We start from the raw sequence: 20,874 nt of genomic DNA, 5'->3' as shown, positions 1-20,874 counted from the left end.
CCAAATAACAAACCTATCCTCATTCTTGTCTAGCTTTATAATGATAAGGTTTTGCATCTCTTGGCGGCTTAACTGTAGGTTCACTGTCTGTCTGTAAAATGTGTGTTAATTGAAAGCTGCAATCCGCAAGTTTTATGTACTGCCTGGACTGGGATTCGAACCTTGGTCCCCCGCATCATGACATGAGACCACATTTTCTACCGCTCTGCAATGAAAAGTGAGACCAGTCTGACCACATCAACCACTGTCTGCAGATGTGCTAGTTAAATAGTCATGCAGATTGGTTAAAATAACATAGTTATTCATTAAAATAAGTTACATATTGCAGCTTTAATCTAACTGAGTGTACAGATGTAACCATCTGCATAGATATTTGGTATACACTCAAATGGATAAATGAACACTGAGGATTTTACCTGGTTGACTTTCTTATTAGGTTATAGCAGGAGGTAATCAAAGTCTTCTTAATATAAATATTTTTTTTATTTTACATTGTTCAGCTTGCCCAAAACATGAAGGCCTATTTCATTCTAGCGTTGAAAGTGTTAAACATGTGGCACCTTTACTTTACACTGGTTAAAACCTTTAAACATCTTACACTATTATAGACCAAAAAAGAAAAACATTTGGAAATACAATACAATTGCACTATATTAATGTGTACATCATATAGGCTATTCTTGTACTTGGAAAGTTGCATTTTAACTAAGAAACTAAGTAAACCGCTTAATTTTATAATACTGTAGGCTACAAGATTTAAGCAGAAATCAAAACATAATCTCATTACAAGAAGCAATTAACCATTGGTTACTTTTACAACTGAACATTTGCAAGAGAATACAGTCGACTTATAAAGTTAGCTTAAAATGTACTCAAAACCAATGCCAACACACTGCTCCTTCACAAGTATCTTGTAAGACAGTTTCAAAATGTATGCATGTTCTTTTTTTCCTGTTCACATTCTAAATATATAAACATTTATTGATATTACAAACATACCACCCATGTGAAAAAACAAGAGATGGTTCAACAGTATTACAAAGTTTGAGAACTTATACCATTACTGTGTATGCCATTACAATAACACAGTAACAAGAAAACATGAGATCATATCATCAAACACAGCATGAAAAGCAGAAGTAGCTGTTATCACAACCCATGCTTATCAAACAGGTCTCAGCTAGGTCATGGTTTGTGTAAAGTCAGTAAACACCATCACCATCACCTACAATCAAGCAAACCTTTATCAGCTACATAGTAAAAAAGTGAAAGCAGGGAGAGAGTTGATAAAGACTTTGATTGGCACATTAAATCCATATAACATTATATCATACAGCGCAAGTCTTCACTGGAATTCCAGTTGAAAAGTAATCTGATTACAGTGTTCAACAGACCCTGCAATACTTGATTGAAATGTGTGTCCAACATACTGTACTTTGTTTTAATCAACTTGTTGAACTGTTATAATTGTAATGAGGTCAGAAGTGTGAAAGCTGAGGTGAATGCTTCTTATTAACATTGGCGTTATGAAAAAGTATTTAGAAAAAGGAAAAGACAAAAAAGAAGCAAATAGCTTCTGGATCCAGCTTTGACTGCTATGCACATAAACAGAGCTGCACGTGTACATTGTGGCACATGTGCAAGGCTAATTTGATCTGGCAGTAAATGCATTCTAGCCATTGAAGTCCTTGGAATCAGTTTGGGCTATGCTTAGAGTGCACTACACATCAAGTGGGCTTCCCTCCATTTGTTACCTATATAGGCCATTTTAATTGCACTACAATGTGAAAATAATAGCTACATCCTTCATTGTGCTTTTAAGCTTTTCTTAATCCTTAAGAATTTTGGCACAATCGCTGGCTAGTTTTGGCACTATTCCCAGTTTCAGCGTGTACTGTGAGGACACACAGCCCTTCATCAGCATAAGCAATCCTGGACGGTTCCAGGTATTATTCTGTTTTTAATCTATAACCCTTCTTCAATAAAAGCAGATAAGTAAAATCCCAAGCAAGTAAATGACAGAAACAGTAAGAAAAAGATAAAAACTAGGTAAAAACCTGTGAAATAGTTGATCTATCCGGAAAATTTGTTGAATGTGTTTGTATGTGTGCATGTGTGCGTATATATGCATGTCTGTGTGACGTGAATGTGTGTGCTGATATAGTGATTGTGTCAGCAGTGCCCATTGTGCTCTCACAGTGTTGAGGAGCTCTGTCGGAAGTCTTGGAGGATGTCGGCGGTGTAGACGGAGCTCGGCGGGCTTCCGGTGAACGACTCGGCAACGAGGGACCCGGATAGAGACCCCCCCGAACACACAGAGTCCCTGAAGGGGGAGGGGGGAGACAGAGCCAAGGAATCCTCAAGTGTTAATTTGCTCTGAGTCAGATCCTCCCCTCCCTCCTCGTGATCCTCTTCCCTGGTCTCATCGTACATGTAGCTGTGCAAGAGGTCCTGTTCCTCGCCCTCGGACCCCTCCTCTCCGAAAGCCCCCAATGGGAGCTGAGAGGCGAGGGCTGAGGCCAAAGGCTCGCCGGCGGGAACCGACTCATTTGTGGCGCTGACCTTCACCACGGGGACGCCGGAGGTGTGCGTGTCCACCACCGTCCCCCGAGGGGGCTCGGTGGCGCAGTTTGTTAAGCGGGTTGGCAAATAAGGAGCCAGCGTTACCGAATCGGAGTCCAGCCTGGGGCGTGCTCCAGAACGGGTGGGGGTCCACAGAGGGCGGTGCACGTCCCCCTCGCCGTCGTCCTCCTCTGCCACGTTGTACAGAGCCTTAGAGTCAGGTGGATTGTGGGGGAGCTGGGGGTCTGTGCCAAGGTCATGGGCCGCAGGCTCACAGCTGTGGGGGTCGGGGGTGTTAGTTAGGGGCCTGATGACCGCCGTCTGATTCGAGCCGGCTTCCTGTTTCCTCACATGCACAGACAGTCTGTGCCACACATTCCCCCCCCTCGGAGGGTGTCTTGCACCTGATTCAGACCATGACACAGACTTGCCATTAGAACTATAAACGAGATAAAGACCCAAGTTACTATCGCAGGAAACAAGGAGGTGGTTGCAGACAAACACGTTAACAACATCAAAACAACAGTTGACCAACAAAACAGCAGTATTTCAACATGTCTTAAGCCTGATTTATACTTCGTCGCAAGCCGAAAGTGGCCAATCTACAAGCTCGCAACGCGTCACATTCATGATGGCGCGTTGTGAGCTTGTAGATCGGCAACGTTCGGCACGTGACATGGCCGTATGACGGAGTATAAATTAAGCATAACGCATGTTAAAATACGTTGACATGATTTTACATTAATAGCACTGCACAGGGTTTGTTCATTAGCTCCAAACATTTACCAGTGGTGGCACTTCACAAATTTATAGTGGTTCATAATGTGCTGCAGGCAGTGCATTATGAACAGTATCAGAGCCATTCAGCTGATTTAAATCTGTGCATCTTTAGTGCTTATCGAGCTGAAATGTGCCACATGCACTTGCAACATATTTCTGCTAGTGCTTAAACTGGCCTGAAAATGACACACAGTTTAGTGCAAAGTGGCATAGGATGTGATTAGTGAGGGACGACAGAGAAGCATTCATGCTGAGAACTGTCAACGGACCATATGGCATCACTACGGTACAGTACATGTCATTGTCTCTTCTCAACATCAACCACATATTGTACATAAAGGTAGACCCTTTTTTCTGGGCTTTCTTTTTAGATATTTGGTTCTTACCCACCTCATTCACTACATTTCATGTTGAAAAGGCGTGCAAAACTTGCACCACAAGCCAAATTAACCGAGCAGGATTTTAATAACCTATTTTTGCTACGCAACACCGCAGTATGACGAACTATAAAGTAGGGCTTAAGTGGTCAAGTGCTGCATTTTATCTGGAAAGGGGATCTTATCGCTGCAGTCAAGTTTAGTCAAGGTTAACTTTGATGTTCAGGTACTGTAGGTTCAGTAACATTTGAATGATTATAGAGAAAATGTGATACATACACAATATGAAAAAGGAAAGTGGAATTTACAGAAAAACGGTCTACATTGTTTGATAATGATATGTGGTCTAAGTTTGTGAATAGACGACAGCATGCAGTGATGCCAGCATGGTCCTTCAAATGTGAGAGGAATTCAGAATAAACCAAAACCAAAAGGGTTGCAAATGTCCTACCTGGAGACTACATTGTCAAAGGGTATTATTTGGCTGCCCAACAATCAGAACAGATCTATCTAGAGACCTTCACCCTACCAGCCACAGGGGCAAGACAGCAAACAAACCACCAAATGTGTGCTAAACAGTTGCAGTTGGTAATTTGACCAACCATCATTTGGCTGATACAGCAGTTGTCCAGTGTTCATTTAACTCTGAAAGTGGAAGGGACCATTGTTAAACTCTCGGATGTAAATGAACACTCAGGAATTTACTAGGTAATATCCCCTCTAGATACTGGACCCAGATCTTTTGACAGAGCAGCTCTCCAGGACAGGGGTTCTCCACAGAACCCTGTGCCTAGACATTTGCCAGGCTATATGTCACTCCATCAGATCAGTACTCTATACAGCTTAAAGTGGTTACGACACAGCGTTGTAAGGGTGAAAGACAACACAGAAAGATAGTTGGACCCCTCTCATTCTTTGTCCAATTGCTTACTTCAAGACAGTTGTTGCTGTGTCTTTGCTGCGGATCTCAAGAGAGTTTTATGCAAGTCTTATATTTAACAACATTAACCCTGGTGTCCCTATATCAATGGGGTATGCCTTTATGAGCACAGATTCCTCAAAATAGCCCTGGCCTACATGCTTAATTTATACTTCATCGTATGCCGGTGCCGTGCGGTGAAAAATCATGTTCACCACAGGACACCGTCGTATGACGAAGTATGAATCAGGCGTAAGTGTGGTCTAAATAGAAGTGTGTCAGTAAATTTTAAGTGAGTAAAAAAAATACTTTAATCATCATTAGAGATAATCAGTCCACTGGTCTAAAATTAATCAATACCCAAATTACACTTGGGAGGCCTTTATTAAATTTAACCTCCATTGACAGCCAAGTTATACTGTATACTAAGGGGGCGGGGCATGTGTCATATCTATTTCCTTTTATCTCTCATTTATAAACTGTAGGCTACCATCTAAACAATTTGACAATAAAGATTGACATGAAACACATTGGGGTGCTGAGAAGAAAATAAACTGTTGATAGCGAGATGCATGAAGACTCCAAATCCTCTGCAGTAAAGATTCCACAATATGAATTACATTATGTCACTCTTATCATCAAAATAATTATCATTTACAGTACAAATATTGTACCCATGATACTGCCGATTCAAAAATAAAACATTAGGAGATCACTACATGATTGACACAGCACCATTTGAGTATCCATCCAGGCCTCAAACTATCATTTTATCTGCACAGACACCCCAATACGCATAATTTAGTAGTTATAATATAAAGCCTCATAGAAGATCACTCACTTGGCGCTGCCAGATCCATTCTTCTTCCTGCGGAACATATTGAACAGGCTGTTGCTCCCTGCAGGGGTCACAGTCTTCCCATCTCCAACGTGCATTCGCACCTGGTCAGACGTGGTAAAGGCGCTGCGCACGTTCCTCTCCGGTTTGGCGATGATAATGTACATCTTGGGCGTGAACATGCACCCCAGGGCCACGGTGACGCTCAGGCTGACAGAGAAGGACGTGGTGATGATCTTGTAGTTGGAGCCGAAGTAGATGGGCACAAAGGCCAGCCAGATGATGCAGGTGGTGTACATGGTGAAGGCGATGTACTTGGCCTCGTTGAAGTTGGCCGGCACGTTGCGCGTCTTGAAGGCGTAGTAGGTGCAGCTCAGGATCAGCAGGCCGTTGTAGCCCAGCGGTGCCACCATGCCGACGTTGCTGGTATTACAGATGAGGTAGACCTCACGGATGCTCGGGTAGGACTTGACGGGCGCCGGGGGCTCCAGGATGATGAGCGTGATCTCCAGGGTGAGCTGGACGCTGATCAGCATGGAGGCGATGACCACCTGGGCCCACGCGCTCATGAAGCGGGGCTTCTTCGTGCAGATTTTCTTCTTGCTGCCCGCCAGGATGCGGGCGATGCGGTTGGTTTTGGTCACCAGGGCGGAGTAGCACATGGCAGAGGACAGGCCCACCAGGAGGCGCTGCAGGTAGCAGGAGACCACGGTGGGGCGGGCGATCAAGGTGAACGGGCAGATGTAGCCCAGGAAGATGCCTGTCAAGATGATCAAGCAGAGTTCCCGACTGGAGGACTTGACCACAGGCGTGTCGCGGTACTGGATGAAGATGAAGGTGACGAAGGCGGTGATGAGGATGCCGATGCAGGAGAAAGCCACCGCCACCATGGACTCCACGTCTAACCAGTCGAGGACCTTCAGAGGCAGTTCCTGGCATCCTGGAAAGATCAGAAGAAAATACTATCAGGCTGATTTTTGTGTCCCTATATACGTTAAAGGAGTTTTTGTACCCCATCATAAATCATAATATAGGTCTGTTTTACTCATTACCAACATAAACAAACCTATTACAGCCTCCAAATACAGCAAATACAAAAAAGAAATCGTTTTTATATGTTCATTAGATTATACAAAACCGAGCAGCACAGTCCCCAATATAATACCTGTAGCCCCATGGGACTACCCAGTTGTATGCTTAAGTTACAGGATCACAGTAGATCTTTAATGTGTATATATACATGCATACTTTTTGAGAAAACATCAGACCATATCAAGGAATAATAAAATAATGCAGAAGCAGGTTAAAGGAGCAGATTTAGAGACACCGGGGAGGTGATGAAGGTAATGGAGGTGACATCATGGCACTTCAAAGATGTCATTTCTGGAGAAGGAATTCACACACACCGACACAAAAGCTGTAGCCCTGTCTGACTCCTCTCTCATCCTCATGTTGAACCAAATGTGTGTGTGCGTGTGTGTGTGTGTGTGTGTGTGTGTGTGTGTGTGTGTGTGTGTGTGTGTGTGTGTGTGTGTGTGTGTGTGTGTGTGTGTGTGTGTTTCACTTGTGCATGTGAATATTTGATCATGAGCAATGAGTAGTATATTTGTCATCCAGCACACAGCGGAACTTCCTGCAGCTTAATGGAAGAACGTTGATGTCCCTCGAGTCGGTTTAAAACCCCACAAATTATGCACTGCTCCTAATAGCATTACAGTCACTACCATCACAGCCAAGGCTATATGCATAGGGAAAACTGCAGGCATACGTCCCATATGAACATGACAAGAACTAGCAATCTATCAATCCAAAATTGGTTTTAATAGTGTAATTTGCCTCGTTAGGGTTTCTGCCTCATTATCCTTTCCAAAATGAAACCGATTGTGAATTTGCATGGTATAAAAACATACTGCAAAAATATCACTTTGATACGATTCTATGATTCTAACTGATCACTCTTGGTCACTCTGCCTAACCAAATGGGAGAGGATGTGTTTGTCCTGTCTTTGTTTGTTTGTGACGTGAAAAAAACTAAAGAAACCAGGAGTGTCAGTGTCACTGACAGAAACTCTTACAGAAACTCTGTACTTTTCCTTGAAAAAAACAACTATACATTTTTTTAAATAAAAAAAAAAAAAAAAAAAATTGATTCTATACGATTCTATGAAAGAACTGCACTCAAAAAGGTAAAGCTTCACTCCTGAGAATTCTTATCACCTTTCTTTTGACCACCCAGCTTAGCTTATCTGGGCATCAGTCTCACACGGTTCAAATGGCCAAGGTTGGCACAGATGAAATGCACTTATCTTTAACCTTTCTCACACATGCCTGAAATCCGTTATGCCTCTAAAACCTATACTGTCATGCCAGAGCTTTAAGTAGCTATCTGTTGAATAATTCAAATACACACTCACTCCTGCTTACCCCTTCTCTTAGCACACTCAGTCTTGACCTCAACAGAAAACAACAAATGGCAAAGGCAAGGGATCTCAAAGGACCTTTTAAAAAGCCACAGCCAATTGAATGTATGGATCGACGTAGAAACACAGTATTCACACAAGGTCCGCACTCATAATCAGAATGAATGGGGGGAAGGGGGGACAGGACTCTCGCTGTGTTAATTGTTCACCCGGGAACTGAGAGCATCTCTCAGCTCACCAACTTGCTGTCTAAATCACTGCTGGGTCGCAACAAATGATGGAGAGGCAAGAGAGAGCAGCCCGGCAGAGAGCCAAGTGAAGGAGTGTTTGGCAGGTATAGTGAGGAGAGGGGGAAGGAGGGCAAGGGGATGTTATCAGCTGAGAGAGCAGCTGATGGAAGATTAATGTGGCAAAACGCAAATGGATATATGGTGTTGAAATTGAGCGTGAGAGAAAAGATGAAGTGCTATTTACATTGCCTTGTTGAGGTGGTTATGAACTGTTGAGGGTTGTTTGGGTTGATTGGGTTAGAGGGAGGAAAGTGTTCATTTAACTCTCGCTCTGCCAGGAACTGTGTATTTCCCATAGACTGTAAAGTATGATGTCTAAACTGTAGTAAAAAATAAAGAATATAATTTAGCTACTCACCAAAACAAAGGCGGTTTTATGATGCTGAAAGCCTATTCTTTGCTAAAGTTTAGACATCGCACTTTACAGTCTATGGGAAATACACAGTCCCTGACAGAGCATTAGAGAGAACTTGCTAATGGACCAGAGCTAATTTAACTCAGTGTACAAACGGAACCAAATGGACCCATAAAACAGGGAATTGAAGGTTGGTTGTTTACGTGGGTTGATGCTGTTTTGGGAGAAACAATGATCTTGGTGTTTTATGAAAGAATTGTGGCAGGAAAAAAGAGTGTGAAAAGAGCATAGTAAAGGGCTTGCTTGGGCAAAAGCATGATACCTGTGTATTGTTGTTTGTTTCTGTGTACAGTGCTGTTGAAAATGATTTCCCTCATGTCTAAATCTAAAGTAATGAGCCAGTGGAGGTGTGGAGATATGGACAGTAGTGTTATGTTTGAGCCCCCGAGATCTAACAACAACAACACGTGACTAGCTATTTCTGTGTTGTATGTTATTGTTGCGATAATAAAAAATATGACACCTACTCTGAATTCATGCTGATAATGGCAGGAAGTGGAATGGAGACAGTGATGGAGACAAGATGACTGGCTGTGCCTCACTTACCCTCAAGCTCATCATCAGGCCACCATCCCAGCTCACAGGCCTTGCACGTGAACTCATCCTGGACTATCTCGTTGTCCTTGCATGTTGTGCAGATCCAGCAACAGCTCACCTCACCTTTCCTGATCACCTACACACAGAAACTACAGCCGTTATTCCCAACACCAGCAGAGGCTATGACAAGCAACAGAACAAGACAAAATACAAATATATAAATACAAATTGAGTCATGATCTAAATTGCCCCAAGCTAAATTAATAAGCAGATATCGAGGGGATATAAAACAATTTTGTTTTGTTGTTTGCTTTTTACCTAGACAGCGCCAGTTTCCTTTCTGAGCCCCAGACACACATAAACAAGGCCAGATGAATTTACACTCTGCTCACGTAGTAGATTTGTTATTGGTGCTGTGATATGTAAAATAAGGGTGATAAGTGGGGCAGCAAAACAAAGCAGTTAGACAGAGAAGCAAAAGTATGCAGGACAGAGGATGCCTCCCGCCTCAGGGGGACTTACTGTATGTCTAGGCTGAAAACAAACAGATGAAGCAAATCAGGGCATTTCCGCAAGCTACGCTCAATACCACTGTTTCTATTTACTGGGAGGAACGGGTTATCTCATCAAAGGGGGAAAGGAGATTTTCAAAAGTTTGAACAAAACCAAACATGATCTATGCTACAATGTTTCAACTGGAATCTTATAAATAAATATAACACACACACACACACACACACACACACACACACACACACACACACACACACACACACACACACACACACACACACACACACACACACACACACACACACACACACACACACTCACTTACTTCCTCACTCGTGTATATTTTATTAATTTGGTTAAACATTTAATTATTTATACATTTATTTATTCATTTATTTATTTATTCAGTGAGTGAAACATCTTTTCAACAGATGCAGAAAGGACTGGTTCTGGACGTAATCCATCTGGACTGAATCACTCCCTTGTTATCCCTACTTTCCCTATGACACCCTGGTTCACCGCTAAGTGTCCTAGACTCCCAAGCTGTGGAATGACCTCCCCCTCTGTCAGGAGGACTGCAGACTCACTCCCCTTTTTACGCCAGGCTGAAACGCACCTCTTCAGACTCTACTTCACCTCCTAACACTGCTCTTTCCTCTTATCAATTCTTGCCAGCCTATTTTTGGCTGGGCTACGACAGTGGAGCCAGCCCAACAGTTACTGAGTGATCAAGTTGAGGTAGCAAGTTGAGGAACCACCATGTTACAGCATTGGCGGCTGGTTGGCCTAGCAGTCATCCCTCCAGACATTCTAAATGCATTATTGACTCTTTAAGTAGTAGTAGGTCGGGAGATGGCTTATTGTCGGTATCAGCCGAGTAACACGCGGGAGTCTGTCCCCGTTACTATGCGCTAGACCCCTGGGAGATGGATTGCTGAGGTGGAGCGCCACACCTATCCTCAGCTCCCAGTACTTACCGCACGACTTACCGCACCCAAGCCGTGCTACTCATGCGCTGAGTTGGCGGTGCCCGGGATCGAACCCATGACCTTGTAGTCTGAAGGCGAGAGCTCTACCGACTGAGCTACCCGGACACAGACTCTTTAAGGTTTAAATTTATTGTGCACAAGCAGCACTTTGAGAATTATTGCACAATTTTAGACTTAAGTTCCTTAATTGTATTGTGCACTTTAGTGCATTATTTAGTGTTATTACTTTGGAATGGTTATTTTGCAACTTTTTGCCCATCTGATATGATGTACTGGAAAACTAATTTCAACAGTTGATGGTAAAATTGGAGCTGCTGTTACTTAGTCATACTTCTCTCTTTTTTATCTTTTTTTGTCACCGGTTTCCTCCCATAGAGTGCAAGACTGCAAGTAGTAGTGTCAAAATATGAGATAGTTTCATAACTATAAGCCTGTGCAGATACAATAATGCATGGCTTGTCAAGCATACTTTAGGGGTCTGGTCCCAAAGATTATCATGGGGCCCTTTAATTTATATTTATACTGACTGAACAGCTGATTGATGTGCTTTCACTACTTAATTATCTATATAAAAATAACACATATGAGGGTCGCTGTAATTTAAATTCCCGAGCAAATGTTTGTTTCCAGTCTGCCCCTGGATAGGCCCATAAGAGGCCCATAAGAGGCTGACAGCTTCATTCCTCTCACAGCATGTATTACCCCCCCCCCATATTACAGAGGATGTAACACAAAAGGAAGAGAGCACCAAGCTCAACTCAGAGGAGTCTGAATTCCTTCTTTAAGTAATAACCTGTTGGACAGATTATGCAAAATGATTTTAAAAAAAAAACGTCAATTTTGTTTAATCAAGCTTTTTTTCCACTCCATTTGAACTTGATCATTAGACAGATGGAAAAAATCAAATGATTGATTAGAAAATGTTGTGTTCAATCAAACATGGGCGTAAAAAATAGTATGTATTGGTCTTATCTAAAGTAATAGGAGCCTTTCATTTAGAGTTTGCTGCTCAAGGATTAGCATAATACACATCCAAATGTTTGTTATGACTCTGACTGTAAATGTCAAGAAGACTTGTGTTATAGGATGTGTGATAGACCATTTTACTGTGCAAGACACTCCCACTGACTATCCCTCTACAAATTGCCAACAATTTCACACATTGCCCATGGGTAGGCATACACGGTCCAGCCATATGCTAGGTTTCACTGATAGATGTTCGTTATACTATGCAGATCTAAGTTAGCTAATCACGTGTTTAACATTTACTTGTTTACTTTACCCTCTATTTATTTGACCATTTAGCCTGTTTGTTGACTAGGTTGCATGCCATTTGCTCTGATGTTGCACTTTGTAAGTCACTCTGAATAAGTACATAAATTGTAAATTGGCTCACCACAGGCAAAGCCTAACATGGCTAAACGTTCTTCTGTTACCCATTATGTTGCTCTACAAAACCAATCCAACCCACTGATTGCTGAAGTAGGCTGCATCCAAAAGCTATGAATAGCATTAAACCCCATCCATATTCTGGGAGACAAGCTCACAATAAGTCGTGAAGATATTTAACGTAGAGCGAAAACAGAAAAGTCACTATAGGGTCCTGAGGGACAATGACTCATTGATGAGGGACTCCGCTCAACAACGTATGGGATTTAAGAGGTTAACACTAGTTGGCAAAGGTTGTGTACATACCTTGATCTGTCCTTTGGAGCAAGGGTCACTGCAGACCGAGCGTACCATGTCACTGCTGTTGGACCATAGCTTGTCGTCATCGATGTTCAAGAAGCCCTCATGCCAGGAGCCCACGAGTATGTAGTCATAGCGATCTTCACCCACATTTTGCAGATTCATGATGTCATACCTGAGGGAGGGTGGGTTGTGATAGTGGAAGAAAGTTAGCAATTGGAAAATGTTTGGTCAAGAGAAAAACACAGAAAGGATAATGGGCAGGGATGGCAGATGGATTGAAATAATAAGATCGTATTCGTAGTGCAAGGGAGATCCCTTCTGCCTTGCACTACGGAGATGGAGAGACAAGTAAGTGAGTGACAAGTAATGTAATGAAAAGGATTCAAATCAAACCACTTCACAGTAACAGCTTATGAGCATAATAAGTTATACATAATAAGTTTCTTCCAGCATGATTGGAGGTATTAAATGCATAATTTATTCTTGGTTCTGCTGCGCACAGAAAATAGAAGATCTACCAGCACACAGCGTGCCGCGCTGCAACTGAGCAGAGCACACCGTGGCATCAAGTGGGTATTGAATGAGGCCGTTTCTGCTACACCTGACATCTAGCAAAGAAATGACAGGAGTGCATTTTGTGACTGTCAGGTTCTGTCTGTTGGACTATAAAGGTAAATGGAAATGACTTCTGCAGCGAACAATAGACTTGATTCGGAACTCATTACATGCTATGTGTGTGTGTGTGTGTGTGTGTGTGTGTGTGTGTGTGTGTGTGTGTGTGTGTGTGTGTGTGGGTGTGTGTGTGTGTGTGTGTGTGTGTGTGTGTGTGTGTGTGTGTGTGTGTGTGTGTGTGTGTGTGTGTGTGTGCGTGCGTGCGTGCGTGCATGCTTGTGTGAGAGAGAGACAGAGGGAGAGGTAGAGAGAGAGAAAGACTGAGCAAGAGAGCAAATAGGGAGAGAGAAAGACACAGATCAGAACAGATTTTTTTCGCGGTCCCTGTTTCCATTTCCTGTCACCTCCCACGAATCACCACATCTTCTTACCTGCCAGGCGTGTCTCCGTTTTCATCGAAGTACACCTCCTCCCCCGACACGCCTCTGAAGGAGGTCTTGAGCAGGTAGTCCAGCAGCTTGCTGCCATCGATGGGGTCCATGGCCGGGCACAGCCCCGGCTGTCCCGGGCACAGCTCAGTGTGCATGTCATGGAGGCCATGGGCCATGGCGTAGATGGCGTTGATGACGAAGCCCATCTTACTGTCCTGCACATAGTTCTCATGCAGGCTCTCGTTTCCTGTTATAGCGGGGAAGAGAGGACAGTGTCAAGTGGGAGGAGAGTGTCAAGAATGATGACAGATTTGTACTTTGTCAAAACGACAGTGGAAAAAGGTGTTATTTTCTGTGAGCATTCACAGAAAATAACACCTTTTCCCCCGAAAAGTCGACTCAGTATAGATTTGGATTTTACTGTCGGGGGGAGGCCACCAGGGTTGCCAGATCTGCTTATTATAATTTCCCCGCAAGATTTAATTTGAAAATACCAGATCTACAAGCTCACAACGCATCGCGACGCGTTGTGAGCTTGTAGATCTGCTATTTTCAAATAGCTGATGTATATGTTAAAGTGCTCATGTGGCCCATAGTCGCTTCTTTTGGGCTGGTTTTCCTAGACCTGGTTACTTGTTTCTCTCACAGAATCTGGCAACACTGGAGGCCGCCAGGCTTGCAGGTTTTGTGCAGTGTTGTGGGGTGCAGTTGCACTGTGGGTAATGACACAACAAATATTGTGCTGCCAAATCTGTCTGCAACTTTGGTGTGTTTCCACATACATACAGCAAATCATCTATGAAACAGATCTGGACAATATGCTGTATATTGTGGACAGACGTCAGCTGTCTTACAGCAAAATATAAGTGAGGAACACACAACATGGTGTCCAGAGGCTTAACAGGATTTAGACGTTGAGAATCACTTGAGGCAAACTGCTTTGAGACTTTGGACACAGATTTGTAAAAAAAAAAAAAAAAAAAAACTCTTGATAGTCAGCCAGTCTGGTAAAAGCGCTGTCACGCAGTGACACCAAAATCTAAATGTTACAGTCATCAGAGTTGCATTTTAGCATTTCTCTTCCACAGAGTATATCCTACTTAAAAACGTGATTTTTCATGATTTTTTTTATTTTTTTTGTCCATTTTATACTCCATCGTACAACAGTGTTGCATGGCGCGAATAGCAGATCTACAAGCTCACAACATATTGCAAGGCTTATAGATCTGCTATACGTTTAAAAAAAAAATCTATTTCCATTTCTGTGTTTCTCTATAAGACAGTGCATTTGATTGACGGAGACATGGTGTCTTTGACAACGACATGCAGCAGAGGGTGTGATGGGCTGTGTCCATACTGTAGAATCAGTGCTGTCTTATATACTGTGCCACAGTGTTTCAGGTGGTTGGGGCCAACTGGGCACTGCAAAACCCTGAGCATCATGCACACTGTGAGAGTACGCCGTCCAAGTTAAATTAATGCTCAGGATTGTACAGTGTGTGTAATGGGGAATCATTCCTCTATGCGCTTTTTTAATTCATATTTTTACCAATCAAAAAGAAGCCCTGTGCTCTATAGCAGAGTTTGAATGATACAGTCCACACCCCAGACTAGAGCTGGGACCGCAAATTTCAAGATCTCTAAAATGTTTCCCTAAGCTAAAGCGATCTGATGCCTGATTTCTACTTGGCTGTGAGACAGTGTCATGCACCGGAAATAGCAGAACTACAAGCTCACAACGCGCCACACTGCGGCGCACTGTGGGCTTGTAGACCTGCTATTTTCACTGCATGACGCCGGCTCGCAACCAAGTAGAAATTAGGCCTGAGGGAATTTCAACAGTAATTCCCCTCCTCATCGACACATCAGTCAAACTCTTTTACATCCTGTGGGAGTGAGATGCTGATAGGCCACAGTTCAGTGCATGTGCAAAAACATTAAAATAAACAGTGCCTTCATTTTGGCTAGAAATATGCACTTACCACCTTGAAGATCTTGGAAAATGAAAGAAATACATTTAAATAAAAGAAATTGATGGAACAGTAACAGAGATAGTTGAGAAGCAAGGGCAATTCTATTGCTCGGCGGTTAGCTCCGCTTTTCGGGGTTAACTTCAAAAGTGAAGCAATTACTGTACATTACATTTGACATTAATAAAACAGGGAAAGGTTGTCACACAGTATGCATGCATTATCAACCCATTAAGTTACTGACTCACATTCATCATTTGATTGAAAGCATGCCAATCTGTGCATTTTGAATGTGACTGAGCGTAGCGTTTCTGGTCGCTTGATTTGTTGCATACATAGTCTGGCTATAAATATGATTAAAACATGTTGATTTAATTTACCGTGATCACCTTGAGTGGGCGAGCAGAGAGAATATTCACGTAGGAAAAGGGGAGAAAGCACACAGTATTCCATTACCATTCAAAATGTGCAATCATGTATCCACTTAAATAGCCCACTCACTCACTGACAACATTGCTTAGTGCCAGCAAATGAGGCTGTCCTTGTCCATTAATTTTAATGATTACTACTATTAAAAAAAGTATGAGAAAAAGAATAGGGGAAAAAATCATACCACTTTGGCAACAAAATAAGCACTTCCATTTTCAAGCACTATCGGAGGGCCTTGGATCTTGCCAAGTGCCATTTATATTTGCCAGCACAGCCTTAACTCTCCGAGTTGACCCTCACCAGTGCAGACTTTCTTGTACTTCTTGTTCTCCTGTGGGTGGCCTGGTAGGCGACACTGGAAGCGGTACTGCCAGAACTCAGCGAACCAGGGGTTTCTGGTGTTGGTGTCCAGACGCAGCTTCAGGAAGTAGTCATCAAAGGATGTCACCTCCTCCGACTGCAGCTTCATGGTGATGCCACCCTCAGCCTCCTGCTCATAGTTCTGCACGACCTCTTCACGATCTGCCCAGCCATCACTGCAGATAGATAGATAGACAGACAGATAGATAGATAGATAGATAGATAGATAGATAGATAGATAGATAGATAGATAGATAGATAGATAGATAGTGTTGTTATTAGTAAAAGTACAGATCTCATAATTGAAGGGGAAAGTAAAGCTGTCTGCATAAAAACGAGTGAAGCAATGAAAGAGATTAAAGGAAGCAGTGAAATAAACCAGAATGCTACTGTAGGTTCAAGCACTGGAAGCAAAACAGAAACAAGTGTAACCTGACATATAGTAGCCTAGTATAAATTGGATTAGCCAAGAGGCTAATCCATTGGAAATTTGGAACATCAAATGATACTACCCTGTTAAACAGCAAGAAAGTGTGCTCTAACAAGAGCATGCAATATACTGTAACACTGTCTATAACACAAGACTGTACTACACTTTTTCATATGTGATTTTCATATAAATAATCAAATTCTACTACAAAGGTCCAGCTTTGTGCTATTCAGCGTAATAGGCTACACTTTTCACTCTGTGGTTAAATTGGCTTTGACAGCAGTGGTTGGTGGCTTATTCCAAATCCACTATAATCCCCAATTAAAACATTGACATAAACAACCCCCCCCCCTAGCTTGCCGGTTTCCTTGGGTGAAACTTTATGGGAGAATTTCCATCAAACATTTGGGTATACGAAGTTAGCCAGTGAGGCCCTAAGATTAATGAGTACAGGTGTGAGGGATATAGAAAAACAAATTAAAAGATAAACTGTCAGGGTTAAGTGTTGAACGAGGACCCAAATGCAGACACTGAAGGCAGCAGGTCAAATCCAGCAATTTATTAATAAACTCAAAAACGAGGCAGGAAAATAACACTGAACACACGGTAGACATACGAGGAACCTAACAAGGAACACACTCAAACACAGGGTTTAAATAGACACAGGGATAACAGGACACAGGTGAACTCAACTGACAATCAACACTGGGATAGGCTCGAGGACTAAGAGGACACAGGTGGAAACACAGACAAATCACAAGACAGGTTAGACAAGGCAGGCACAAAACTACAGGGGCGGACAGGAAACAATTAGAACAATACTACAAAATAAGAACCAGAAACACTTCAAAACAAGACACAGAAATGCATATCCTGACATAAACAGTGGTGCCCCTGAGCTAGGCGCTTTTTATGCTCTGGTAAATCTCAGTGAGTTCTGGCTCCATGTTGGTCTCTCTGTCTGTCTCTCTAATGCAGGCTACTGCCTTGAAATACCTGTGCTATTGACAGCTACCCACCAATTAGGGAATGACTCACCACGGACCCAATTACCTGACTCAGATAAGATGTTCGGGGTGATGGACGTGTGTGTGTGTGTGTGTGTGTGTGTGTGTGTGTGTGTGTGTGTGTGTGTGTGTGTGTGTGTGTGTGTGTGTGTGTGTGTGTGTGTGTGTGTGTGTGTGTGTGTGTGTGTGTGTGTGTGTGTGTGTGTGTGTGTGTGTGCGCGCGCGCGCGCTTGTGCGTGTTTGTGTGAGTCACAAGGTCTCTAGTTCACCATGTATCCCTGTCCCTCTAACTCTACACAGTTAGAAGACATTTTAAATGAGCAAAAGGAAAAATTCAACTCCAGTACATTTGTAAGAATGTAAGGCAGTGCTATCAAAGCCCATATTAGGATGAAAAGAATACAGCACACTTCTCAACACGCATAGATTTATATCAAAGATGGCTGCTTCAGGCCCAGCAAACAGTCCCATATCCTATAATAATAATTTAAATTAGGTTGTGGCTCATGAACCAGCAGTACCATACCTAATACCCATGATGCATTGCAAAAACAGCCAGAGCCATGTGGAGTTGACCTAATTTCATGTAGCCTATTACATTAAAATCATTGTGTTTTGGCATTATGTGAGTTAAGTTTAGGTATTGGTTTGGTTAAGTTCAGAGTAATGTTCCAGGAGGGCAGTTAGCCAATGGTTTGCATGACCTCAAACTCCCAGCTTGAGAGCTTGTAGAAATGTGTACTGTTTCAGGAGCCACTTAGCCTGGTAAACACCCCCTCCCTCCGGAAATCTCATGCATTGCATTGCATTTGGTTTCAGGAAGGAGGGTCTGGGATTGCTCACAGAGTAAAGCTGCCCGAACCGCTGCGCATACGAACCAATCAGCGGCTGCTAGGGGCGGGATCATCCAATCACCTGCCTCGTAGCTTGAAAAAATGAAACTCCGTCTGTCATCGATTCTGCGCCCGGAGTCTCAGATGCAAGTACGCTGTGAAACAAAATGTGTGTCGCAAGCTTCTTCCATTTGACGGAGTGAGGTTAGGAGCCACTACCTTTGAATGAAATTCAAACAAGAAGGACTAAAAAGTCAGAGAGCACAAGATAATGTACACATTAACTACATTTTTGGGTAATACTGTAGTTCTGAAGACTTGTTGCAGTGTTTTTGCATATTTTGAGATGGTGATTTCAACTGAGCCATGTGTTTCCCAATCCCTCTCCTAACCAACTTAAGGCCAGAGACACGTGAATCTGCACGTCTCAGTCACATTTCCTTCTTCAAGTGCATGAGTTCATCTAATTTCTTTCTCTCTTGCGTTAGTGTGTCTGAGAGAGAGAGAGAGAGAGAGAGAGAGAGAGAGAGAGAGAGTGAGAGAGAGAGAGACGTGTGTGTGTGTGTGTGTGTGTGTGTGTGTGTGTGTGTGTGTGTGTGCGTGCGTGTGTGTGTGCGTGCGTGCGTGCGTGCGTGCGTGCGTGCGTGCGTGCGTGCGTGCGTGCGTGCGTGCGTGCGTGCGTGCGTGCGTGTGTGTCCCAATAGAGCTGTGGAGAACAGATTGGATTTGGGATTGGGGGGGGTAGTAGAGAAAAAAAGAAAAGAGTGATGGAAGAATTGTTATTCAACACTCCACATGAATAATGCAGGAAGTATTGCAGAGGTAGACATGCTTCGTTGCATCTCACGTTGGAGCTTGTGATGAAGTAAAATGTCATTCTCTCTGCACTGTCCTGTCAGGATCCCTACTGTGCTGTGACAGTCCTGACACTCCTGACACTCCTCTGAACTCTCAGGCCAACGGACAGGGGCCTAATGAGAAATGTGTAGAATCATATTTTCTATTTTTTCTCTAAATTTTTATCCCACGATTTTGTAACCCCATTTTTTTTACACACAGTGCCAATTGTCTATGTAATCCTGGGCACTACCTTCCCTCTGCCAACCTAGGGAGGCGAGGGCCGAGCTCATGCCTCCTTCAATGCATGAGAGCCAACTGACCTTCTTGTCACCTGACAGGGGAGTGTTTCCCTGGTTGGACGTAGCGCGTGGAAGGAACACGTTATTCCAACCAGTTCCTTTCCTCTCCATCAGGCGCACCGGCTGGCCAGGGGGAGGCAGTATAGTGACCAGGATTACTGCATGCTTTTGTGAGGGTACCTCATATTTTCAATTTAATTTGACCCAGAGAGTGTTAGAAATGGACCCAAATGGACCTGTGTACATAATAGCTTCATACTGTCTGCTCAGATAAACTCGATAACGCAGTTTTTAAAGACGTCCCAACTCCTCAAATACCCTCTTAGATTTTGCAAATGGAAAGTAGCACATAGGCCCACTAGGATTTGTAAACAATTCTCAGCAATTTGTTGCAAGGTACAGCGAGTACCAGCTAGTTTAGCGACAAAGACAGGGGAATGTAGTACCTATTTCTGTTATCAGCTATCTTTTTTGTCAAAAATGTTCTCCCCATTTTTCTTTTGCTCTATATTTTTAGTAGTTATGCCAATTCACTATTACCCATGTATTCCAGTTCCTTTGTTACTGTCACTCCTACAGTCGGTCCTTTAGGGAGAGCACTAACACTCACGCACCGGTATCTCCTCAGATATACCCTGTGGGACATCTTTTCACCTGACAGTGAGGAGTTCCCCGGGAGGATGTGAAGCATGTGGAGGAACATGCTATTCGTAATAGTTCCACACCACCCCACTGAACAGGTGCCCTGACCAGACCTGACCAGAAGGAGTCGCTAGTGCAGCGACAGAGATGGCCTGTTGTGTTTATGTGGATACCTAACCCAGCCAACCTGGAGGCACTGCGGAGGATTCAAAGCCCCTAGTCTCTACGTACTATCTTTTAATGTCCTCACATAGTAATCTTACAGGTATGTGGTCAATTATATGACGATTGTAAACTTGAAAGTATTCAGTTACATTGGGAGTGGGCCCTGTATACACACACACACACACACACACACACACACACACACACACACACACACACACACACACACACACACACACACACACACACACACACACACACACACACACACACAAATAATCAATTTTATGATCCAGCAGGCATTAAGTTCAACATTTCTCAGGTATAATCTATTCTTCTTCTAAAGCCCCATGATTAATAACAGAGATAATGATAAATTCCTGAGACTTCATAATTTACAGCATTGTTTAGAGCAGCTGAGCACACCAATAACAAATATATTTTATTAAGGTAACGTAGCCTGCAGTGCAAACTCCTTCTGTCTCTCGGATGATCTAGTTCCAGTTTGATAGCACATTTGTATA

At 43.1% G+C, this 20,874-nt stretch overlaps 1 protein-coding gene across 1 annotated transcript in view; it reads right to left on the bottom strand.

The window, feature by feature from the left end:
* Positions 1–2,193: 2,193 nt before the first annotated feature.
* Positions 2,194–20,874, bottom strand: part of grm1a (glutamate receptor, metabotropic 1a) — a gene marked incomplete at both ends in the record, with an annotated part of 34,893 nt that continues 16,212 nt past the window's right edge. Inside the window, 6 exons of the mRNA XM_080452766.1 lie at positions 2,194–3,001; positions 5,480–6,416; positions 9,148–9,274; positions 12,336–12,504; positions 13,376–13,622; positions 16,075–16,310. Coding sequence (XP_080308892.1) covers positions 2,194–3,001; positions 5,480–6,416; positions 9,148–9,274; positions 12,336–12,504; positions 13,376–13,622; positions 16,075–16,310 — 2,524 coding nt within the window. The remainder of the gene's footprint in view (positions 3,002–5,479; positions 6,417–9,147; positions 9,275–12,335; positions 12,505–13,375; positions 13,623–16,074; positions 16,311–20,874) is intronic.

Source organism: Gymnoscopelus braueri, assembly GCF_963280865.1.
Source record: "Gymnoscopelus braueri genome assembly, chromosome: 16".
Lineage (NCBI taxonomy): Eukaryota > Metazoa > Chordata > Actinopteri > Myctophiformes > Myctophidae > Gymnoscopelus > Gymnoscopelus braueri.
Note: the sequence above shows the minus strand (reverse complement) of the source record. Positions and strands in the feature narration are given on the sequence as shown.